A 26,038-nucleotide genomic window follows, 5' to 3' on the forward strand; every position below is an offset into this window, starting at 1 on the left:
TCTTTTGTACAAGTCGTACCTTCCCCAGAAGAGATCCCAATGATCAACAAATCTGAAACCCTGCCCCCTGCACCAACTCCTCAGCCACGCATTCATCTGCCAAACCAACCTATTCTTACCCTCACTGGCACATGGCACAGGCAACAATCCAGAGATTACTACCCTTGAGGTCCTGCTTTTCAGCTTCCTACCAAGCTCCCTATATACCCTCTTCAGGAGCTCATCTCTTTTCCTACCTATGTCATTGGTACCAGTATATATCACGACCTCTGGCTGTTCATCCTCCCCCTTCAGAATGCTGTGGACCCATCCGAGATGACCCTGACACCAGGGAGGCAACATACCATCCAGGAGTCTCTTTCACATCCACAGAATATCCTGTCTGCCCCCCTTAGTATGGATCCCCCTATCACTACCGCCCTCCTCTTCTCCCCCCTTCCCTTCTGCACCACACGACCTGGCTCAGTGCCAGAGACCTGGTCACTGCAGTTTTCCCCTAGTAGGCCGTCCCGTTCCCCCCGCCCCCCCCCCCCAATGGTATCCAAAGCAGTGTACCTGTTATTCCGGGGAATAGCCACAGGTGTACACTGCACTACCTGCCTATTCTCAGTCCTTCTTCTGACAGTCACCCAGCTACCTGCCTCCTGCAGCTTAGGAATGACTGCCTCCCTGTAGCTCTTATCTATGAACTCCTCGTTCTCCCGTAGGAGCTGAAAGTCATCCAGCTGCAGCTCCAGTTCCCTAACATGGTCTGTAAGGAGCTGCAGCTGGATGCACCTTGTGGAGATGTAGTTATCAGGGAGACTGGAGGTCTCCCAGAACTCCATCTCACAAGCTGAACACACCACTGACCCTGGAGCCATTCTAACTATTCTGGCCTGGCACCAAAGGACACTCCCAAGAACGAAAGAAACTTAGCTTAGACTCTGCCTCGTCCCCTGAAGCCTCTTGAGTCAAAGCCTCAGTCCCCCACTCTAACACTGGTCCACTCATATAATGGCCACTCCGTTTATACCTACCTTCCTTTTATTTGCTGCTGTTAATCAGCCAATCAACCGGTAACAATTTGCAAATGAGCCTCTCTTAGACTCTTGCAAGGTGAAACTCAAGCACATGCACAGAGACACACCTCTTTTCAAAGGTCCCACTCCAAATCTCGCTCCAACTCCCGACCCTGCAAGGTGAATCTCACAAGCACACATACAGACACTCACCCCTTTTCAAAGGTCCCGCTCCAAATCCCGACTCATAAATACTTATGTTTTCGGACTGATCTGAATGGATGGCTTGCAATACCAAGTTTTCCCACTGTATCTTGGTACATGTGACGATAATAAACCAATACCAGAAGACTGATCCTAGTTGTTAATTGGATTGGCACTTCCAAGGCTAAGTCTAGCCGTGAGGAGAAAATCTGAGCTGCCGTTGGAGCAGAATGACAATTATGACTTTATGCACAATGGTATTGGATGGGTTCCATCTCTAATGTGTGCCGCTTGTGTGCGCGCCTACAGGCACTTGTATCTATTGAGGAATAGGGACTATGTTGATTATGCTAGTGTTAGAAGTGTCATGGAATAATTTCCACATGCGTGGGTAAGTGTAGCTCCAACACTCAAGATGATCTGCACCATTCTGAACAGAGCAGCTCTCCAGTTTGCATCCAATTGTCCATTATAAATATTCCCTCCCTCCAGCACCTGTGCACCTCCACTGCAGTGTGTACCGCCTGCAAACTGCATGGCAGCAGCTCACCAAGAACACGCTGAAGTATTTCCTAATCCTGTAACTTCTACTATCTAGAAAGAACAAAAGCAGCAGGTACATTGGAACACTAGCACCTGAAGCATCCCTACAAGTCACGCCATCCTGCCCTGAAAATACATCATTGGTCCATTCTCACAGATTCTAAATCCCAGAGCTCCCAAGCCAACTGCACTGTGGGACTACCTTCACCAGCGGTTCAAGGTGGCAGCTCCCCACCCAAAGGCAAGTTGGATGGGCATCAAATGCTGGCCTTGCCAGAGATGTCCAGATCCCATCAATGAACAACAAAAATGGAAAGATTGAAATGACCAAGACTTCAGTTTTAATGTTCTGGTCTTCAATGCTTCCTCACACACAAGGATTTAAGAATCACAATAGCAACTGACTGACCTGGTGGAGACCTCGTAATTAAGAGGGTCAGCACAGCACTGGATACCAGCGACCGTCACCATGTCCTGGATGTCCTCAAATCGCTGGCCCAAGTTTGAACCGGAGATGGTGAGCATGGTGCCACCTTCCTGCAGTCCGGACATCGGCTCAATCTGGGAAGGCAAATATTGTGTGTCAACAAATGAAAATGCCTCCCATCAGGTCTTTGTACAGGCACTGGAGGAATAGCTGAGGATAGGGGAATAATGGCCAGTAAGAGGAAGATATGATTGCATTTTGTTTTAATAGAACATAAATCAGACATAGATTTTTTAAACAATTAAGTATTTTTTTTAAACTTAGAAATGGAGGGAAGTGATGTAGGAAGTTTTTGTCTAGTTTTTCCTATGCTGGCTCGCTCAACAGAAGTATTTAGAAGTCTTCAAGGTGGAGGTAGATACATTTTTGAAAGATCTGGAAATTGAGGGTGAGGAGGATCTGGCACAGAGGAGATGAGGTCTCGCCCAAGTCAGCCACAATCGTATTGAATGATGGGGCAGGATTGAGCGAATGGGTGACCTACTCCTGCATCTTTTCCCTTCTGTTTTTCCAATCCCAGCTATCCAAGGAAGGATTTCACAAACTTAGAAAACTCTGAATGGCATCACCGTCCAACCTGCAACTGACATCCATATAGTGAAGGGGTGGTGTTGCCAAATGGGGATCATTTAGCAATTTCTTTCTGTTTTTCACCTCCCTGCCTCACAAGCACAGAGGAGTTTATAGCACTCACTCACAAGCTGCTCAACTAACCAAACAATGAGTGCAACAGATCTTGACATTACTCGCTCAATAGTGCATTAGAGAATCTCACAGTACAGGAGTCTATCCAGCCCATTGTTCCAGTGCCAGGCTCTCAAAGAACTGCCAACTACTCCTAGTCCCCTGCCCTTTCCCCACAGCCCTGAAAAGCTTTCCCTTTTCAGCAAATTTCCAACTTCCCTTGAAAATCTGCTTCCACCTCCCTGTCAGATGGTGCACTCTGGATTACAACTACTCATCTTAAAAGACACAAGAGAGACTGCAGACACTGGAATCTGGAGCAAAAAGCAAACTTCTGGGGAAACTCAGCAGGTCAGGCAGCATCTGTGGATACAAAGGGACAGTTGGCGTTTTGGGTCAAGACCCTTCATGAGTCCTGATGCCAAAACATCGACTATCCCTTTACCTCCACAAATGCTGCTTGACCTGCTGAGTTCCCCTGTAGTTTTTTTTGCATTTTAAAATAAAATTGCCTTGGCTTCTACTGCAGTCATCTGGATTCTGTGTCCTCTGGTAACCAGTGCTTCTGTCAGTGGAATCTATTTCTCTCTCTACTGCCAAAACCACTCACAATTCTGCGCAACTGTACTGAGTCCCCACGTTATCTTCTTTCCTCCAAGGAGACTAATGCAAGCTCACTTCACATCGCTGGATTCACAAGTCACGCCAACACCTTGGCTCAGGAAGTCACCCGAGGAACGAAAGCATGTTTCTTTCCCCTGTAGTGATTATATCCACATGCTGCGAGTGTGACTACTGGTGTGAGAGCCTCAGGAGGGAGTGCCAACAGTTATCTTTACACCTCCCTTCTTGCAAACACATTGCGGAACAGCATGCTTCCAACACCGGAATCTGCAGGTGCACAGGCACAGATGAGAGCCCTTATGCTTTTGCAGATACTATTTTTGTGAGCGCAATTCACCTCACAGAGTTTGGGGAATCTGCGATGGAAGCTGGCCCACAAGTTGGGGAAACGTCAACTGCACATGGAAGGCAATCACTCAAACCACTGGGTCAGAGGGAAGAGACAGTGCCACGATGCCTTTAGCAGCAGCCCACATCACACCGTGCTGACCTGCCCTCTCCATTTATACGGCCTTGCAGCACGGTGAGGTGTCTGTAAGGGAACGCTGCCGACTGGTACATTCCAGGCTGCAGGAGGACATGCTGAGGGAAGCACTGAGGTTTGGTGCAGCCAATGCAAAGGCTCTGTAGAGATGTACCGCAATCTAGGGTCCTGGATATCGGAGGGCTGAGTCCGGCGGGGCAGCCTCTCAAACAACAGAAGGGTGCATCACCCCAGGGGCCCACGAGTGGCAATGGTGCCATGTAAAGAAAAGAAAATGTGCTAACCTTACTAACTGTATTGATCAAATGATACTAAGAATGTAAAGAGTTTTGCACTGTTTATTCTTTCATATATTTTTTAAATCATGAATAAACTTTATTTTTGAAATAAAAATGATATAACATGGGAAAAACAAAATGGAACATCTTTCCAATGGGATTACGGCAGTGCTTCTCACTGGGAGGCGCTCACCTTCCATTCATTCCTATCCACACCCACAGAGATGGTGTGGAGTTTCCATTTATTTCCCCCCTCTCCTACCTTCCGAGCTTGGGTCTAACTCACCGATTCGATGACAGGCGCCGGGCAGGTCTGCTCCACGCCATCCACACACGACTCCTTGTATACGCAGCTGGGTTTTCCTCCTCCGCACCACACACACGAGTACTTGGTGTCTGCAGTCTGACAACGGCTGCAGTCTGTTCGACCCACAGAGCAGTTATACAGGGTAACTGTACAGAGGTGGCAAGAGGCATTAGTCTTCACACAATTGCCCCCAAGAGTTCATTCTCCAGACAACCGCCACTTTCACTTCCAATATTTCAGCAGTGACTACACTTAAAATCAGCTATAAAATCCTTTGAGACTTTGAAGCATAAAGATGCCATTTAAATGCAAATATTTCCTTTCAGATAAAGAAACACAAAATATATAATTTGAATGAATTTATGAACAGATTATTAGATTCACCCATTGGATGCAAGAACAAACTTAGAAAGGCATTCTCTATTTATTATAGTCAACACATCCAAGCCAGACATGACTGCAGTTAGAGGAACCATATTTGGACATGCAAGGACGATCTATTTAACACATAGGCAACTGCGGTTTCAGGAAAAGGAACTGTTCAGATTTAGAAAAAAAATATTGCTCTAATTGTTTTGTAGAAAAGGTCACCTTTGGAAAAATCAAGTTAAAAATTCATAGAGTCATATAACACGGAAATAAGCCTTTCACTCCACCTACTTCATTGTACTGACCAAAGCACCAATTTACACTAATCTTACACTAAGCCATTTTATTCTCCTCACAATCCCACCAACTTGCCTAAATTCTGCTACTCCCTATTAGGACGACCTACCAACCTGTACGTATTTGGGATATGGGAGGAACCCAAGCACACACAGTTATAGGGTGAAGGTGCAAACTGCTCCGACACCACTGGAGGTCAAGATTGAATCCAGGTCGCTGGCACTGAGAGGCAACAGCTCTACTACCTGTGCCATTGTATCGCCCAAACAGCAGCACTACAAGTGTCACTACAAAGACAAATCTAACTAAAATAACCTTGTTCCAATATAACCAAATGCCGCAGGACTGGTGACAAATGCCCCACAAGATGGCGCAATTGCTATGTGTCTATTAAAAAGAAGAAAACAAATTAAAAATCATTTCCGTCAGAAAAACAAGCTTTTGATAGTCAGGGCAAAATGAGGTGATGTGTACTCGCCTCTCACACATTCAGTTGCAATGACTTCAGCAGATTTAGACGAGCAAGCTTCAAAACAAATGGCCACTGATACTCATGCAATTGATCAGTGCTGGCAAAACACAGTGGTGTTATCACAAACTAATCCCTATTTCTCTACATTGTGCTCTCCGCAGCAAATACAACTCACAGTAGGAGAGAAGACCCAATACAGTCTTGGCGACATAATTGGAGGAGGCCATTCAGCCCCTCGTGTCTGCACCACTATTCATTAAGATCACGGCTGCTCTTTCAGCTCAGCACCGCTGAACACAGAACAGTACAGCACAGGAACAGGCCCTTCGGCCCACAATGCTGTGCTGAGCTAATTAAACTAGTAATTAAATGCCTAACTATGGTCCATATCCCTCCATTCTCTGCATATTCATGTGCCTATCTAAGAGCCTCTTAAATGCCTCTATTACATTTGCCTCCACCACCACCACCCCTGGCAGTGCATTCCAAGCACCCACCACGTTCTGTGTAAAAAAAAACTTGCCCCACTCATCCCCTTTGAACTTACTCACTCTCACCTTAAATGCAGTGGACGTTTCAACCCTTGGAAAAAGACACTGGCTGCCTATCTATGCCTTTTCCCGTATTTGTTAATTCTCGTAATATCCAAAAATCACAGCCTTTCAAGTTTGCACAGGTGAAGTTGGCCATATTAAGACTGCCTGATTTTATGTAAACATTACATTATCTTCATACTCATTTATTTTTGTTTCAGTTATTACAGCAAATATTGCTTGTGATTTGCATAAACATTGCTGCACACTGGGACTCAGCCTTCCTGTGCTGCTCTACCGCGTCATACAGGCAGCACAGAAAACCTGCCTTTGTACGATATTAAGTCAGCTAAACTTAACACAGAGCTAGCTCTCAGGCTAACACAGAGACAGCGCAAGGAGGTTTGGAAATTTATACACTGGATAAGACAATGAATAATCTGAACTAAATACAGAAAGTGCTGCAAATACTCAAGTCAGGGATTACCTGTGCAGAATTAAGGTTCTGGACCAATGTTTCAGTTCTGATGAAAGGTTATCAATTTAAAGCATCAGGCTGGATTCTACTGATGTTTAACTGTAGTAAATCACACTGCACGAGCCCCCACGCTCCTGCTTCCTGTGCCTAGGAACTGCAATACCAAAGACAGGAACAGACAGGAGGTCTGATGTGCTCACCATTGAACTCAGGACAGTTCCCAGATCGTCTTGAGCTGCGGAACCAAATACATCTCGTACCCGGTCCCTCAGCTTTACACATACTTAGCCACGTCACATTCATTAAAATGTTGTGGTCAACCTGGATGGAAAAGATAAATCAGCTTTCTAAAAAAAAAATGGAATTTAATATTAATGTCCTTAATTAATTGATATGAAACAAATATCTTTTAAGTAAATTATTTTTTTTAAAGAACATTTTTAACTTTATTCAATTTTAAACTGTTTTAAATGTCACTGATCAAAACCAGTTGACAAAGCCATCACGGTGTTGGGAGGGGCTGTGGGTTCGATCCCCATGGCTGAGTCACCACTCAGGACTGTTCCACTTTGAGGAGAGGCTTGAGGTTTGTTTGATCCTGCACGTCATAAGAATAACATCAGAGTCAAAGTCAAGGTGGCGGGGTGGAGATTCAACCATGGTCCAGTTCGTTATTTCTCTCTCCACAGAAACTGCTTGATCTGCTGGGTATTTGCAACACCTCCTGGTTTTTGTGATAAGAACTTGAGCAGGAGAAAGGGGGGGACAAAGCTGAACAAACACTTCTATTTGGTTTTACAGCTTATTCAGATAGGACTAGGCATACTTACTGTGCAAATCGTGCAAGCTGTCCACTCTATAATTGGGTCGTCGTTGGACATATACAGTTGCATTATACTCTTGTTGGAGAGTGGAGTAGGCATACTGTAACGGCAAAGGTCGGAAATTGATGGAGGGGAGAAACTGGAAATCTCAGTAAAAACAGAAAGGGTCAGAAATGCTGAGTCAGTCCACCACTGTCTAAAGAGGAAACAAAGCAAGATTCTGTTTTGGGGGAAGCCCCTCTGTCGTCCGAACATTTCTGTCGTAAGGTCTCTTCCTGACAGATCAGTCCTGCCCTTTTATCTTAAATTTCAAGTGTTTTCAACCATAAGCCCAAGGATTTGATGATAATAAATGTTTCAGTGTTAATTGTGGTCGGAACACTTACTGATCAATGTGCAAGTGAGGAAAGAATCAAGAGCAGGCCGACCACCATTTGCTCCGGGATAATACTGAAGAGCCTTTAGGCAGTTTTGCATGTTGAAATATGCCCTTAAATACAAGTTATTGATGTTCACTAAACAGCTCATTGTTCACTGCTGAATCATTCGAATTTCTTCAATGATTGAACAGTCTGTGTCATGCTTCTGCAAATGACAACCCTAATGGGTGAGCTCAGAGTTATATTTCAAGTAATGGCAGGTGTTTCTTAGCCCAGATAAGCCAGCTGCAACAACACCTTGCCTTGAAGGGTAGTCCTACTGTGTGAAACAGTGGGAGATTCAGCACAGTTACTCTGTGCTGATGGTTCCAACGATTTAGTTGGTTTAAGTCCAATTGCTTACTTGAACTTCTAAGTATTAGCTCTTTTCTAGCTAAACATTCCAGGGTTAGGTCAATGAGTTGTACTTTTCTTCTTAAATAAGGAAGTTCGTTTTGTTGTCGGTTGCATTGAACCAGCATGTGAATTAGTTGGTGGTTTGGCTTGTATTAAACAGTGGTGATGGGTTCAGGCACTAAAGCGGACTGAAGTAACTCGGAGAGTTAACTGGTGAGTGACCATTACACGTTGCCTCTGAATGTTACCTGGTGCACCTGACAAGTGATGAAGTAGAATGTAGGATCATTATCATCGCCTTCGACAAATGCCTCCACCACCACCATCCGACCCTCAATAACAAACACACATTCGTAGTCCCCTTCCGGGTCCTGCCAGGCAACAGAAACAGAGGTGATTATGGAGACTGCATGCAGCTAAGCCAGAAGGCCATGCACTCCTTTTGAAATAGATAAGAACACTGAACATTTAGGCAAATTGTGCATGTGGTTTATAGAGGGATCCTGTGCATAGGTGTTTACTTCTAATAGCGTGTCAAGGAAAAGCCTCAATGTGTGCTTCTAGTTTAAAGAGAAGGGACATGCAATGCAGTGATGCAGAAAGGCTCCTCAGCTGTCAAAGTTTACTCTTGAATATACCGGCCCTCAGATCGCAAAAGCCTGGTACCTGGAAGCCAGGTCCTGGTGTTTGTCCACATGTATTCCGGTGGCAGACTCACTGAACAAAATTTTTTTTAAAAAACTAAGATAAAAGGATTTAATGCTATCAACAGCAGGAGCTGGCAACTGGACACATGGCTCCCAAAATCTGCACCAAAGTACCACCAGAAAAGCTCTGCAATAACATTTGACACTTTGGTTACTCTGCAGGGCCATTGATCTCGGAATCCAGCCTCACATCACGGAAACCAGCTTCTCCTCCATGGATTCTGTCTATACCTCGCTGCCTCGGTAAAGCAGTCAGCACAATCAAAGACCCCACCCACCCTGGACATTTTCTCTTCTCCCCTCTCCCATCGGGCAGAAGATACAAAAGCCTGAAAGCACGTACCACCAGGCTCAAGGACAGCTTCTATCCCGCTGTTATAAGACTATTGAACGGTTCCCCAGTAAGATAAGATGGACTCTTGACCTCACAATCTACCTCGTTATGACCTTGCACCTTATTGTCTACCTGCACTGCACTCTCTCTGTAGCTGTGACACTTTACTCTGTATTCTGGTATTGTTTTTACCCTGGACTACCTCAATGCACTGTGTAATGAATTGATCTGTACGAACGGGTATGCAAGACAAGTGACAATAATAAACCACTTCCAATTCCAGGGAAACTTTTAGATCCACATACATGGGTGGTCCTCTTGCTCATGGGTACAAGCTACTAAAAATGTAAGTACACACTTTCAAAGACTAGTGATCAGCATCTCACCATTTCATTATGAATGGGACAATGTTCCTCCTGTATCAGAAGGAATGAGAATTTCATTTTTACTAACTCTCACTCACTTCCCCTCTTCGTCAATACAAGGAATTTGCAGTGCGATATACAACAGCCTTTTGTTTCTCTTTATTCTTGTCAGATTCTAATCAAAGCTCCTCGGAAGTTGTGTTCTTGATACTTTGCTGCAAATTCTTGCAGTGTGCTACAGAGACACGATGCACTGCTGAGATGCAACAAATTAGTATGTTACTTAACACCTCTATCAAAAAAGGGGGAAGAAACCTTCAACCATCATTCCCAACATCGCACAATCCCCAAATCCCGTCCGCATTCATTTCTGGACAGGACAGAGCTGAAACCCAGGTGAGAAGGTCTGAGCAACTGCACGATGAGGAGGTAAATCCTTTATCCATCCCATCTGCAGTGCATAGTTGTGAACCCAGGAGCCTGGGCCACCATCAATGTCTATCAAAGGATTCTCACTGCAGCTGATGGAGAACAGATTGTAAACAGTGTGGATCAATGTGCTGGGACTTTGAGACAAGATATCTGCACAGGGTTAAAGCAATGTCCAAGTACTGCAATAAAAAATACCGACCTGGAAGAAGTGAAGATTTTGGCCCATCAGTGTAATCTTTCGTTCCACATTGACTGGCAGAAGAGATGAACCTTGCACTTCATCTACGCAGGGACAGGCCAAGGGTCCCTTATTCACCCCTTCATCACTCTGTACAAAGATCACACACACAGCTTCACTAGGCAGAAGTAAACCAGTGGAAACCTGAATAAATCCACAACACTTTCTCCATCTGTTCCAGCCTCAATCCCTCAAAAAAAAAACTTCCACATCCCATGAAATTATTTCCAGTATTCTAAAGGATCAATTGTTCCTACAGAATGATATTTCTATTCAATACTGATATCAGACATCAATGCTCCCTTTCTGTAGGAGTAAACATCAAAGGATGATCAGTTTACAATGTATTATCTTAAATACAGCAATTAATAAATGACAATAATTTGAGAGCAACTTTGATAATGTTCTGGAAATTCTTTTTTAAAGGGCCACACAGTTTGATTCTAAAGGAAAAGATAATTTGATTTCATGTACGTTGCTGAAATGCTTAATGCATTTTGGCAAATAAAAAGGCACCACAACAACAAACAAACTGCTGGAGGAACTCAGCAGATGGAGCAGCATCTGTGAGGGGAAAGGAATTGTCAGTGTGTTGGCTCGAAACCCTGCAACAGTCCTGATGTAGTGTTGCGACCTGAAAGGTTGACAATTCCTCACCCCCCCCCCCCTACAGATGCTGCTCGACCCACTGAGTTCCTCCAGCAGATCGTTGCTCTAGATTCCAACACCTGCAGTCTCGTCTCTCTCAGGCATCAGAACAAGCTGTTTTACTACCATTTATTAAAAAGTTTCTCGGCACAATGCTTTCTGCACTTGAAACTGGCTGCTCATGATGCCACAATGTTCTAGTTATAATATTATTAATCTAAAAGGAAAATATTATTCTGAGCAATTTTGGTTGAGAAAAGCAAGCAATATTTTACCCATCTTAAGGCTCTGTTATGCTATACAACCAATTGCAGGCATGGCTAACTTTCTGATTGCCAAGTTGGTGGCCACTGTAAAACAAACTTAACTTACCTGTCTGGAGAAGGATGGAGAGCCAGGGTCAAAGTGGTAGTCCACCTCAGAGTTGAGCAGGTGGAGAAAAGCAGGAGAAGGGTTCTCAACATCTCCGTCACCCGATAGGAGCATAGCAGCGGCTGAAAACACTGCTGTGTCATTCTCAACCTGCACAGGGTCTACCCAAGCATCTGGCTCCTTCCAGTCACCAACTTCCTTCACTGGCCAATCAGAGGGGACAGAAGGAACCCAGGTGGTCGGGTTATCGGGTCTGGGGTCGGTCGGTACCGCAAACCGAGTGGAAGGGGGCTCCGTGGGATCTGGAGGAGGAGGAGCGGTTGTGACAACAGGGATACCATCCTGGTCCGTAGCATCCAGGGGAGAGGCTGACGTGGCTGCAACGGGAGCGTCCGTGGTCTGGGAGGTGGGAATGCCAACCACTGTGCCCGGGCTTGTGGGCATCTGCACTGTAAACACAGTGGGTGGCGTTGCAGACGCAGCCATGGTCTCGGACAGGCTGCTCACATGCACCGTGGTGGTTTCAGCGATGGTTGTAGCCACAGCAGGGGTGGTTGCTGCCGCAACGGCACTGGCTGTGGTCGACAGTGTGGTCGGAGTGGTTGTGACCGCTGCAGTGGTGGGAACTGTTGTTGGAGCTGACGTGGTGGGCACAGTGGTCAGCAGGTCAGTCGGCACTGCTGCATTGGTGGTAGAAGCTGCTGCTGTGGTACCCATAGTAGTCGGCACTGTGGTAGGTACGGTGGTCGGGGTGGCAGGTACGGTGGATGGGGTGGCAGGAACGGTCGTAGCCTTCGTCGTGAGGGCAACCGTGGTGGGAAGGAGAGTGGCCGGGAGCACTGTGACATTGACACGGAGTGGTTTGGTTGGAAGTGTCGGAGGAGCCACATAGGGTAGAACAAACTGTTAGGGAACGATCACCATTGAAACCAAATCAGGATAGGCAGAAAGGATGGAAAAGGATTGGAGGGAGACACACAGACAAAGGGAAGAGGGACAGCGAGAGACAGAAAATAACTCATTATTTCTGATTTTGGAATCAATTTTAAAACAGAAAAGTATATGAAAAAAACACTGAATTACTGCAGTGAAGCTGTGGTATGCAATCCCTTATTAAAGGAGCTTTAAGTGTACCGAAGAATTTTTGAACCAGAGGAGTCCCTAACTTGTATGCAATATCTTCCAGTAGCTTTACATTAACTTAGAAAAACGCGTTTAATTTAAAACAAAACGTTTGTGACAATGGTGCTATACCTTTTATGGGGATTGTCTAGTATGGAATCTTCAGCAATGCTGGGGAAAGATTAACTGTGTAACATCGCTTCTCTCCTGAAGGATTTCTGAAAACAAAACTCACTTATTTTTAAGTGGACACCACTTGGACGGGCTTGTACACCATGCTTCGGTGGGTCGGGTTATACCATAAAGCTCCTTTAATACAGGGGAAAGCTCACAAACTGAAGATCAGATGCATTTAAAACTACAGGTCTTCACCCAAGAAAGTGAGGCTGTGTGTTTTGGGACAGTGAATACAGCTTTGCAGAAGGGAATTCACCATGAAGTGACAAAGTGCACTCTTACACCAAGCTGCTACAAGGAAATCTTACACTGACTGGAAAAATGCAACAAGAATTTCACTGATAACTCCTTTGTTAACAATGTCAAAAGAAATATGTTTTTCACTGAGTTGACGTACTGTCAGTTCTTCCTGTCCCTTACACTCTCTTCATCACTTTAGTTCCCTTTGCTACACTACTTACCACTGTTCTTTAAGAAACAATGGTAAGTAGTGTAGCGAAGGAAGTAAAAAGTGATCTGGTATTTTATAAATTAAATGTTTGTATACCAGTTCCTAACCAGCAACTGAAGGACAAATTAATATCCTTTTAATACACAATATCACTCCTTTGCTTCATGTTCTTTTAAAAAGGAGGAAAATTATTAAGATGAGAGCTCAAGTTCCACCAGGACAGCTGGGAGATTTAAATTCAATTAATTATGTAAATCTAGATTCAAAAGCTGGCATCAGTAATTGTGACAAGGTAATTACTGGATTGTCATTAAAATCCTCCAGGTAACAAGCCCAGCCTTCCTTACCTGGTCTGGTCTCTGTGAGACTGATACGGAAACACCCTCTGAAATTGCCCAGCAAGTCAATTCAAGGGCAGTAAGAGATGGGCAATTCCTGGGCTTGGGAGCAACTTTCATACCCCATGAGTGAATAAATAAATGTCAAAAATAATTGTGGGCAGTGTGTCTTAGATGTGATTGACATTTCATTCTACAATCAAATTACATTGTGTGTTCACAAACCAAAGAAAATAAAATATCAGCACACAAGCAGAATGTGGTGCTCATTTCTTGTCAAGTCGGTAATGACTACCGAGCATGTCCAGAGTACAAGGATCCTTTGAGAAGATGGCCAAGTTGCCTTGAACTATCCAATTGATGGGAAGTAGGTTGGTAAATTGGACTATCAGAACTCAAGTTACAATGTGCTTTTGTTATTTGGCATAGCCATAGCAATATAATGGCATTGGTTTGGAGCAAGTATATTATTGTTCATATTCTCAGCTGCCTTGGTAGGATGGGTTGGCAGTCTTGAGCACAGTAACACAATGCTCAGCCCTACTATTCACAATTGTCAGTCAGTAGCATGTTCTCCGTACAGGCATGGTAGTGTAGCGGTTAGCGTAACACTATTACAGTGCCAGTAACACAGGTTCAATTCCGGCCGCTGTCTGTAAAGAGTTTGTACATTCTCCTCGCGTCTGTGTGGATTTCCTCTGGGTGCTCTGGTTTCCTCCCACATTCCAAAGATGTATGGGTTAGGAAGTTGTGGGCATGCTATGTCGGCACCAGAAGCGTGGTGACACTTGCAGGCTGCCCCCAGAACACTCTACGCAAAAGGTGCATTTCACTGTGTGTTTCGATGTACATGTGATTAATAAGGATATCTTATCTCTCCTATCTTATAACAGGAAACAATTTATCCCACACCACTAATTAAGCTTTGCTCTTCACTGGCTGATGGATGAAGCTCATACTGACCAATTGTTCAGTATGGCCTTGCACAATCAACTTGTACAATTAAAATGGAGCACAAAGAACCTTACACAGGATGCACTTAGTAACGTGACCCAAGAGCAGAAACGTTCAGGACTCTGTTACTAAGCTCCAGTCTGAAATATCAGTGGGTTCCCATTTCAACATAACCTGGGTGATTCCCACTCACCCTTCACTAAGCAGTTAAGCAGACCAAATTCTGATTTCCAAAGCCCTTTAAACCAAAGCACAGGAAGAAGAATAGACTGTTCAGTCCATTAGCTCATTCCAGGTTGAGACCTCACTGGCAGGCCATCACTTACTGCCCTGGATGAGGAGCTGTCACCTTGAACCACCACAGCCCACCCACTGGAGGATCTGCCATGGAACTACCAAACAGAAATCACCAGAGTGATCCAGGAATAGTTCCACCAATCAGTTCGACACAAGCTGATTTATTTATTTCATTCAGCAATGCCCCTTCCTCCCACTACCTATCCAGCCTCGATACTCCAAACCTGTGCCCACAGACCCTTTTGGGCCAAATAACATTCTGATGAAGCAACAAACAATCTGCTGGAGGAACTCAGCATCTGGGGGGAGGTGGGAAGAGGAATTGCCGACGTTTTGGGTTGAAACCCTGCGTCAGGACTGTTTCTGCCTGTTCTTGCCCCACTGAACCTACCTCCTCATACCTTGATTCTATCCTGCCCCCCCCCCACCCCCTTGTCCAGTCCCTTCCCATCTACATACAGTGGTACAGCACAGAAACAGGCCCTTCAGCCCATCTGATCCAGGACACCACGAATGTCCTCCACCATTCCGAATCCCCGATCCCCACCGCCTCATCTTCACTATGGATGTCCAGTCTTTATTCACTGCTCCCCCAACATCCTGATGAATCAGTGCCCACCTTTTCCGAGTGCAACCTATTTTAAGAGGTCCATAACTAAATACAGGAAACAACTATCGCCGTTCAGTTGCTGCCCCAGGCTCAGCAAATTGTCTTTCTTTCACAAATTCTCACCGTCCCATTCCTCAACTGCAGAAAATGGAGATATTGGGTCCCTTCTGTGACCATGCTTACATGTGCTTCAAGGTGACATGACAGATGAGATTAACTCTGCTCTTAAACACCCCCTACGTGGAATTTCAGAAGACATCATTGAACACCGAGTCAGCAGAACAACAGGTATATTTTCCCCTCCCTTAGCTGCGGAGGTGTGTGGAGATGTGGGGCATTGGGAGGGTGAAGGCCATGGAACATTGAAGTGGACAGTCAGTCATCGGCCTGGGTCAGGTGAGCAAAGCAGAGGTGACAGGTGGAACCTGGGATTGTCCCGATTCAAATTAACTCAGCGTTCACAAGAGAAACCCTCCAAAGCACACCTACAGCCAGCTCTCTATGCAAACCTCACCGCAGTAAGTTGTCCAAACGCTACAGCGTCCATCCAACCTCGGCACTTACATTCTCATTAAAAATGATCACCTCATCCTCGCAGGTGGTGTTGTGGGTACAATGGTGCTGAAGCACGCACCAGTTACAGCCCCATCGACTGCTCACACATCCTCGACACCTGCAGAGGCACCGGCGAGAGAAACAGAAGACAGAAACCATGGGTCCAAACACAGAGCTGCAAGAAGCTTACAGGAGTTAAAACATCTACAAAAATGGTTACAATAACATCAGAATAGGAATAGGCAATATGGCCCCCCAAACCTGCTCCACCATTAGGATTGTGCCTCAACTTCATTTTCACCTCACCCCTTGTCCCCATTTTAGCATGGATACAATGGGTGGAAAGAAATTTACAGAAAGAAATTGTATGAAAGTGCAATGACTCTTAGTGTCCATAACCTCTAGGTCCCGACCTTGTACATACTCAAGGACTGGGCATCCACTGCTCTCTAGGGTAGAGAACTCCAAAGGCTTACAACCTGCTGTCTCACAGCTCCACCGATCCCGGTTCAATCCTGATCTCTGCTGATGTCTGTGTGGAGGTTGCACATTCTTCCTGTGACCACGTGGGTCGTGGGAGAATTGGGGGTGGCATGCAAGATGGAGTTGAGATAAGTGAGCATCGGGGAAATGTGGGGTAAGGGGACTCTAAGTGCTGGCTTGGAATTGATGGGCCAAATGGCCTTCTTCTACGTCTTAAGGAAACACAAGAAGAATAAGAGAAAACGCAAAAAAGAGAATTAAGATAATTTGCAAATTATCAATAACTTCTGAGATGCCTGCTCTCATGATTGCAGAACCACTCATGAAGTAATGTGCAGATGTTAGGGGTGGTTTGACTCCTTTCTGCTTTGTACAGGGAGAGAGAACTTCATCTTCATCTTATGAGGTGTTAGCTTTCTTAAGTCGAGGGATTGAGTTTAAGAGCCGCGAGGTAATGATGCAGCTCTATAAAATTCTGGTTAGACCACACTTAGAGTACTGTGTCCCGTTCTGGTCGTCTCATTATAGGAAGGATGTGGAAGCGTTGGAAAGGGTGCAGAGGAGATTTACCAGGATGCTGCCTGGTTTAAAAAGTGTGCATTATGAGGAGAGACTCACAGGGCACCAATGCTCAATACAAGAGGGCATGGCTTTAAAGTAATGGGTGGGAAGTTCAAGGGAGATATCAGAGAAAGGTTTTTTATCCAGAGAGTGGTTGGGGCATGAAATGCGCTGCCTGGGGCGGTGGTGGAGGCAGGCACATTGGTCAAATTCAAGAAATTACTAGATAAGCATATGGAGGAATTTAAAATAGAGGGATGTGGGAGGAAGGGGTTAGATAGTCTTAGGCGAGGTTTAAAGGTCGGCACAACATTGTGGGCCGAAAGGCCTGTATTCTGCTGTACCGTTCTATGTTCTATGCTCATTTGCTCTTTCTCTCTGACCCCATCTGCACAACTGAAAACAAAAACTACTTTTCATAGGCCTTTGACCAAGTGGCTCAGGTATTGGCAAGCACCATGGGACACTGCTTTCTGGAAGCTTTCATTATTTGAAAACTGCACAGGAAGGGTCAGGCTTAGTCTTAAGATAATGGGGTGGCCATTTAGGCCTGGAATGAGGAGACATTTCTTTATGTAGAGGGTTGGAGATATTTAGAATTCTCTACCCCACAGAGATGTGGATCTCAGTACATTTAAGATCAAGGTCGATAGATTTTTAGACAATAGAACCTATAAACATGGGGATCAACTAGGAAAGTGGACTCAAGGCACAAGATTAGTCATGACCTTATTAAAAGGTAGAGCAGGCTTGAAGGTCCACACAGCTGACTCAAATTCTTAAAGAGAATTAAGTGCTACGGGAAATAAACACAAAGTGCTGGAAAAGTCAGCAGATCAGGCAGCATTCTAACGAGAGGTTTTCAACCCCAGAGGTTAGCTCTGTTTCTCTTTCCACAGATGCTGACTGACCTGTTGACTGTTTCCTGCACTTTATGGTTTTATTTCAAGTTTCCAGCAATGGGCAGTCTTTTTTGATCTTCATTAATTGGTATTGGCTTTGCTTTGCTCTGTTTAAAGAGGTTTCGCCATACTTACGGAGAACTCCTGGAGATCTGTTGCACTGCACTGCAGTCGTAGAACGTGAATTCGGCTGTTGTCAGCGTGATGTTGAAGAACATCAGCTGCAACCTGACAGTCACATGATCTGGAAAGGAAATCAGAAGCAGAGGTACAGAGCTTATCTCACACTGGGCACATTCATCGGAAACCAGGGCAAGAAACTCAACAAATCCCAACCCAAGGGAGGGCAGCACCATTGAAAAGTATGAGCTTGTCCTCGGGTATTGGACATATCAACCTTTTGCCTAGTAGGATCGACTTCTGAAAACAGCTGTGGTTCGGTGGTAACAGTCTTGTTTCTGTATCAGAAGCTCGTGGGTTTAAGTCTAACCCTGAGCACAATATTCGAATGCAATATTGAGCGAGAGTTCCGCACTGTGGGAGTTACTGCCTTTCCAATGGGATGTTAAACCAAGGCCTTATCTGTTCCCCCAATGAAGAGAATTATTTGGAGAGAGAGCAGGCAAGATCTTTCCTGTTTACTGGCCAAAATGTACCTCAACCAATACCATTTGGTCAGATCCCAAAGCAGCTTCTAAAAGTTTGGCTGCATTCCCTCTGGCAGAGATTACACTTCACAGAAACTTCATTGGCCACACAGCACATGGGATGTTTGTAAGTCACAAAAGGCACCATAAAATGGCCGTCTTTCCTCCTATCATTGATCCATCAGACCCGGATTTTGACAAAGATATGGGGATCTAATTGAATTATATCCTCTGTAACCCCAGAATTGGGTCACATTCTGGAATTATTCATGAAATATTATTACGCTGCTGGTGTCTGTGGATATGCCTGTACTAGATCCCATTTCTTGGCTGATTACGGTATGATTGTGTAAACAAGTTGCCTGTAGCTGTACCTCTAGCAGAGACACACAAGTCATCCGCCTTAACCACTAACCTTGCACTTATAAATGGGTGCCAGTGAATTCCCTGAAAATCTCACTCTCCTTGGTCTAAACCACAGCCCCTTATGACACACAACAATATGCATCATATCAATCATATTTGTGGAACTTCATGAATATATAAACTTCCTGTAACACCTCAGCAGACTGAAGTGGAAATGTGCTGAGAATAGTCTTCACTACTGTGTCCCCCGAATCACTAATGAAGATTTCTCACTCCTGACATGTACCTGCTCCTGCTTTTGTAGGTGGAAGATGCTGGGGTTTGGGGGACCAGCAAACGACACCATTCTCAGTAATGGTGGCAGGACTGGAGTAATCCTCAAACAGACAGGTGTAGAACTCGTCCTCAGCAAGAAGGGGTAAGTCAGCAACACTTACAAAGACCTGAGAACAAGGCAGAAAAACAAGTTCCATAATTAAGACAACAACTTGGAGGTTCAGAAAATAGTATTTGCCTGTTGAAGCTATTATATGTGTGTGTAGCGATACATGTAGGGTGCAGGAGTTTTCCTGAATGTCTTTGGGAACTGATATCAGTGAAAAGGAACAAAACTAGTACACAACATTCACTGCATCTGTGACACATGGACAGATGGACATTCCCAGTCTGGAAAGGACAAATAAAATTATATTCTCGATTATGGATTCTACACAATTGGGACTTCTTGCCAGTCATTGTAATAGAGAAAGAGAAATTGGTTTAATGTACAGTTTGGTTCCAAAGAGAAAAGATTAATGACAAGTTGAAACAAATGGTGAGATCTTGCAGTTCAAGAAATCAAATTAATACTGCAATGACACATCAATAAACTGAATGCACTAAACCAAGCAAAGAGAACAAGATCTAGGTATTTCGAACTGAAGAATGCAAAGGCTAAATTTCTTCAGAAAAAAAAATTAAGTTACACCATGATTGAGAGTGTTTACATAGAACAGTACAGCACAGGAACGACCTTCTCGGTCCAGCATCTCTGCTCCAACCACGATATCAATCTCAAGCTAATCTCATCTGCCTGCATATTGTCTGGATCCCTGTTCCCTGCCTGTCTAAGCATTAAACAATGCTTTCATATCTGCTTCTACCACCTCTCCTGGGAGCATGTTTCAGGCACTTCACACTGCGTAAAAATAAAACACAAATCTCCTTAAAACTTGCCCCCTCTCACTTTAAATCTACGCCCTTCTAGTAGTTGACATTTCCATCTTGGGAAAAGACTATCTACCCCTCTCATACTTTTTATAGATAAACTTCTACCAGGTCACCCCTCAGCCTCCTATGCTCCAGAGAACACAAACCAAGTTTGTCTAAATCTCTCCTATATAGCTAATACTCTCCAATCCAGGCAACATCCTGGTGAACCTCTTCTGCACCTTCTCCAAAGCCTCCACATCCTTCCTATAGTGTGGTGACCCAAACTCCACATAATACTCTGAATGTGGCCTAACCAAAGTTTTATACAGCTGCAACGTGATTTGCAAACTTTTATACTCAATGCCCCAACCGAGAAGTCAAGCATGCTGCACGCCTTCTTTACCACCCCATTCACGTGTTGCCACTTTCAGGGAGCTATAGATTTGCACCCCAAGATCCCTCTGTACATCAAACTGCTGGGATTGAAAGCACCTCTCAGATGCCACACACACTCAAACCCAAAGCCTTATGGGACACTGATTTAGCAGCTAGAGGGAAGGCAAGTTACTTTGTTTAAAATTGTATTGCTTTACTTTGCCTTCTCTTGCATGTTGTGCTTTTAGTTAGCTTTTTATTTATTTTTAATGATTTACTTCAATTTTATTAACTTTTAGATTCTGAATTGCAGAACTTGTTAAACTCAACGGCAGCCCTGACAGATGGCAATGCTGCCCCCCTCACCTTTACCTGGTGTCACAGGCAGGGTTCTGCACAAAGCCCACACCACTGCACTCTCAGGTGGAGTACGACAGGTCCTCCCAATTGGGATGCACAATGATACAACCCACCATCCATGTCCATGGGAGGTACTTTGTCCAAACTTTAGTCAGATGTGAGAAATCGTGCCCACAATCCTGCCCATCGAGGATACCTCCAGCCAGAATCCTGACAATGCTATTTACAAACTCTCTCACCTGTTTATGCTCCTCCCTGCTGATGTTAGCTGGGGTCAGAGTGTGTACTCTCAGGCACTGTTGACCCTCCCTGTAGCTCCAGAGCCACTGGATGCCTTCCTCAGCTCTCGTGCACTCTGACTTCTTACTGCACCTGCGGGTCGAAAGGGAAGTTGCATCAGCACTAGGGTTAAGGCTGGGAAGTATTCCACTGTGCCCTCTGGTATCAGAACACCAAACCGCTCAAGCATTTAAGCAAACAGTGAAAGGAATGGCAGGCTCTTTCAAAGGGAACAAATTCAAAGCTTGTGAAATAATTTGGCATGTTCTAACACCACACTGTTAAATTACTGAATCTTTCACCCTGTGACCCAGGGTTTTACACAAAGCAAAACTTTTACTATTTCAGTAACACAGTCAAGGGCTCCGAAAGGGGCTCATCATACTGCTGGTGCTGTCTGCCACCTGATCTCAAAAAGTCTGTCCGATCTCAAAAGCTGCCCCCAACCCCAGTCATAATTCTGCCACTGAAATACAATGGTATTGGTACTGGTTTATTATTGTCACTTGTACCGAGGTACAGTGAAAAACTTGTCTTGCATACCGATCGTACAGGTCAATTCTTTACACGGTGCGGTTACATTGAGTTAGTACAGAGTGCATTGATGTAGTACAGGTATAAACAATAACAGTACAGAGTAAAGTGTCACAGCTACAGAGAAAGTGCAGTGCAATAAGGTGCAAGGTCAAAACAAGGTAGATCTTGAGGTCAGAGTCCATCTCATCGTATAAGGGAACCGTTCAATAGTCTTATCACAGTGCGATAGAAGCTGTCCTTAAGTTAATAACTGATGTTACTATTATGGAATGCAATCTGCAACCCTCCCTGCCCTAACAAGGATTCTTTGCTGTGGGCTGGCTCAGCACGATCCACCCCAACATCCATCTCCTTCTGCAGTTTACTGTCCAAGTTTTACTTGGAGCCTCCCTGACATGTTAGAAAGTGTGCCCCAGAACACTGCGAGGGCAAGTACAGGAAGCTAGAAGTACTTGGCCCCAAATACATTCTAGACTATTTCACTCAATGAATTCAAAAGTCTGCAGAATATTCCACTTGACCTCTCTGGGAAGTAAACAAAATGACCTGTGCTCTGTAGCGATCGAGTCATAGCGTCATGCAGCACGAAATCAAGCCCTTTGCCCCAAATGGTCCATGCTGACCAAGGTTCCCATCTAAGCTAAGATAGTCACATGTACATCAAAACACACAGTGAAATGCATCTTCTGTGTAGAGTGTTCTGGGGGCAGCCCACAAGTGTCGCCAACATAACATTCCCACAACTTCCTAACCCGTGTGTCTTTGGAGCACCCGGAGGAAACCCACGCAGACACGGGGAGAACGTACAAACTGTTTGCCCACATTTGGCTCATCTCTCTCTAAACCTTTCCTATCCATGTACCTGTCCAAGTACCTTCTAAATGTTGTTAATGTACCTGCCTCAACCACTTCATCTGGCAGCTCATTCCATATCCAGACCACCCTTTGGGTGAAAATGTTGCCCCTCAGGTTCCTATTAAATCTCTCTCCTCTCACCCCAAGCCTATGTTCTTGATTCCCCAATCCTGGGAAAAGGACCATGCGCATTCACCCCATCTATACCCCTCATGATTTTATATACCTCTAAGATCACCCCTCATTCTCCTATGCTCCAATGAATAAAGTCTCAACTGCTCAACTTCTCTCTATAACTCAGTCCCTTCAGCCCTGGCAATATCATAAAAACATAAGAAATAGAAGCAGGAGTCGGCCATCTGGCCTGTCGAGCCTGCTCCGCCATTCAATAAGATCATGGCTGATCTGGCCGTGGACTCAGATCCACCTACCTGCCTTTTTCCATAACCCTTAATTCCCCTACTATGCAAAAATCTACCTAACTGTGTCTTAAATATATTCAATCAGGTAGCCTCCACTGCTTCCCTAGGCAGAGAATTCCACAAACTCACTACTCTCTGAGAAAAGCAGTTTCTCCTTATCTACATCCTAAATCTATTCCCCCTGAATCTTGAGGCTATGTCCCCTAGTTCTAGTCTCACCTACCAGTGGAAACAACCTTCCTGCCTCTATCTTATCTATCGCTTTCATAATTTTAAGATGTTTCCATAAGATCCCCTCTCATTCTTCTGAATTCCAGCCCCACGCAACTCAGTCTCTCCTCATAAGCTAAACCCCTCACCTACGGAATCAACCTGGTGAACCTCCTCTGCACCGCCTCTAAAGCCAGTATATCCTTCAAGTAAGGAGATCAGAACTGCATGCAGTACTACAGATGCAGCCTCACCGGTACCTTGCACAGTTGCAGCATAACCTCCCTGCTCTTAAATTCAATCCCTCTAGCAATGAAGGCCAACATTCCATTTGCCTGCAAACCAACCTTTTGCAATTCATGCACAAGCACTCCCAAGTCCCTCTGCACAACAGCATGCTGCAATCTTTCACCATTTAAATAATAATCTGATCTTCTATTTTTCCTTCCAAAGTGGATGACCTCGCATTTACCAACATTGTACTCCATCTGCCAGACTTTTGCCACTCACTTAACCTATCTATATCTCTCTGCAGACTCTCCGCATCCTCTGCACAAATTTTCTTTTCCACTCAATTTAGTGTCATCAGCAAACTTAGATACGGTACATTCTGTCCCCGCTTCCAAATCATTAATGCATATCGTAAACAATTGCGGGCCCAGCACTGACCCCTGCAGCACCCTGCTCACCACTGATTGCTAACCAGAGCAATACCCATTTATCCCAGCTCTCTGCCTTCTATTGACTAACCAATCCTCTACCCATGCTAATACCTTACCCCAAACTCCATGCATCCTTATCTTATGGATAAGTCTTTTGTGTGGCACCTTATCAAAAGCAAATCCAAGTATACAACATCCACCTATTCCCCTCTATCTACTGTGCTCATTATATCCTCAAAGAACTCCAGTAAGTTTGTCAAACAGGACTTGCCCTTCTTGAATCCATACTGTGTCTGCCTGATGGAACCACTTCTATCCAGATGTCTCACTATTTCTTCCTTGATAATAGCTTCAAGCATTTTCTTGACTACAGATATTAAGCTAACAGGCCTATTGTTCCCTGCCTTTTGCCTACATCCTTTTTTAAACAGTGGCATGACATTCGCTGTCTGCCAATCCACTGGGACCTGCCCAGAGTCTAGAGAAGTTTGGTAAATTATCACAAACACCTGTACTATAACCTCTGCCATTCCTTTCAGTACCCTGGGATGCATCCCATCAGGACCAGGGGACTTGTCTACCTTTAGGCCCACTACTTTGCTCATCACTACCTCTTTAGTGACAGCGATTGCATCAAGGTCCTCACCTCCCATCGCATCCATAACGTCTCTCTTTGGCATATTAGGCGTGTCCTCCACCGTGAAGACCGACACAAAATAGTCGCTCAAGGCCTTGGCCATTTCCACATTACCCAGTATTAATTCCTCCTTCTCATCTTCCAAGGGACCTACATTCACTTTAGTCACCCTTTTCCACCTTGTATAATTATAAAAATGTTTACTATCTGTTTTTATATTTTGTGCTAGTTTACTTTTATAATTTATATTTCTTTTCCTTAGTGGTTGTTTGTTGCTTTTTAAACTTTTCCCAATCTTCCAGTTTCCTACTACTCTTGGCGACTTTGTATGCATCTTTTACTTGATGCCTTCTTTTATTTCTTTGGTTATCCAAGGCTGGCTCTCCCCACCCTTACTGTCTTTGCTTTTAACTGGAATATACTTTTGTTGAGCACCATGAAAAATCTCTTTGAAAGCCTTCCACTGTTCCTCAACTGTCCCATCATATAGCCTGTGTTTCCAGTCTACGCTAGCCAACTCCTCCCTCATCCTGTTGTAGTCTCCCTTGTTTAGGCATAATACACTGGTTTTAGATCAAACTATTGCATCCTCCATTTGTATGAGAAACTCAGTCGTACTATGATCACTCTTTCCAAGAGGATCCCTAACTACAAGATTGTTAATTTTACCTGTCTCATTGCACAGGACCAGATCTAAGATAGCATTTTCCCTTGTAAGTTCACTAACATGCTGCTCAAGAAAGCTATAATGGTTGTATTCTATGAAGTCCTCCTCAAGACTGCCTTGACCAATTTGATTCACCCAATCTATGTGGAAGTTAAAGTCCCCCATGACAATTGCTGTTCCATTCTTGCATCAAATATTTATTGGTTTATTGCCTGTGCCACTGCAATTTTATTATTCAGTGGCCTGTAGACAGCTCCCCCCAGTGATTTTTTTCCCTTTACTATTCCTAATCTCTACCCAGATGGACTCAACATTCTGCTCCTTAGATGTTATATTGTCTCTCACTATCACCCCAATCTCATTCTTAAGAACGCTACCTCACCTCCCTTAACTTCCTGCCTATCCTTCCGATTACCTGATATCCTTGGATATTTAATTCCCACTCATCTCCACCCTGCAACTGCATTTCTGTAATGACCCTTTGTACAGATTTGTGCACAAGTTCACTGACCTTGTTTCGAAAACTATGGGCATTCAGACAAAGTGCCCTTACACTAACTGCCCTTTTAGAATCTAGTAATTTGTGTCCTTTGCATTTGACTTTTCTATGCTCCACTCTCACTTTTCTAACTTTTGCTCTGGTCTCTGCTTTGCTTCCGTCTTTCTGCATGGATTCCCATCGCCCTGCCATAATAGTCCCATCCTCAAATCTTCGTTGCACTCTTTCCAGCTTAATGGAATCTTTCCTATAGCAGGGTGACCAAAACCGAACACAATACTCCCAGTGAGGCCTCACTGACTTCTATACTCAACTGCCTGACTGTTGGAAGGCCAGCATGCTTTCAGAAACACGACTTGATTTATCAGGAATTTAAATGCAGCTTCACAATGAATTCTTCCCAAATCAACTGCAAATTGTGTGG

General features: G+C 44.5%; 1 protein-coding gene across 3 annotated transcripts in view; it reads right to left on the reverse strand.

The window, feature by feature from the left end:
* plxnb1b (plexin b1b) overlaps positions 1-26,038 on the reverse strand; it is a 224,158-nt gene that overhangs the window by 58,100 nt on the left and 140,020 nt on the right. For 2 of the 3 annotated variants that reach the window (XM_052017263.1, XM_052017266.1), the window contains exons 7-16: positions 21,086-21,218; positions 19,207-19,363; positions 18,043-18,151; positions 15,971-16,079; positions 11,458-12,360; positions 10,399-10,527; positions 8,610-8,732; positions 7,592-7,685; positions 4,592-4,758; positions 2,158-2,309 (exon numbers count right to left, since the gene is read on the reverse strand). In XM_052017263.1, the coding sequence (XP_051873223.1) occupies positions 2,158-2,309; positions 4,592-4,758; positions 7,592-7,685; positions 8,610-8,732; positions 10,399-10,527; positions 11,458-12,360; positions 15,971-16,079; positions 18,043-18,151; positions 19,207-19,363; positions 21,086-21,218 (2,076 nt within the window). The remainder of the gene's footprint in view (positions 1-2,157; positions 2,310-4,591; positions 4,759-7,591; positions 7,686-8,609; positions 8,733-10,398; positions 10,528-11,457; positions 12,361-15,970; positions 16,080-18,042; positions 18,152-19,206; positions 19,364-21,085; positions 21,219-26,038) is intronic. The other variant, XM_052017265.1, reaches the window with a different exon arrangement.

The sequence above is a fragment of the Pristis pectinata genome, chromosome 6 (genome assembly GCF_009764475.1).
Source record: "Pristis pectinata isolate sPriPec2 chromosome 6, sPriPec2.1.pri, whole genome shotgun sequence".
Lineage (NCBI taxonomy): Eukaryota > Metazoa > Chordata > Chondrichthyes > Rhinopristiformes > Pristidae > Pristis > Pristis pectinata.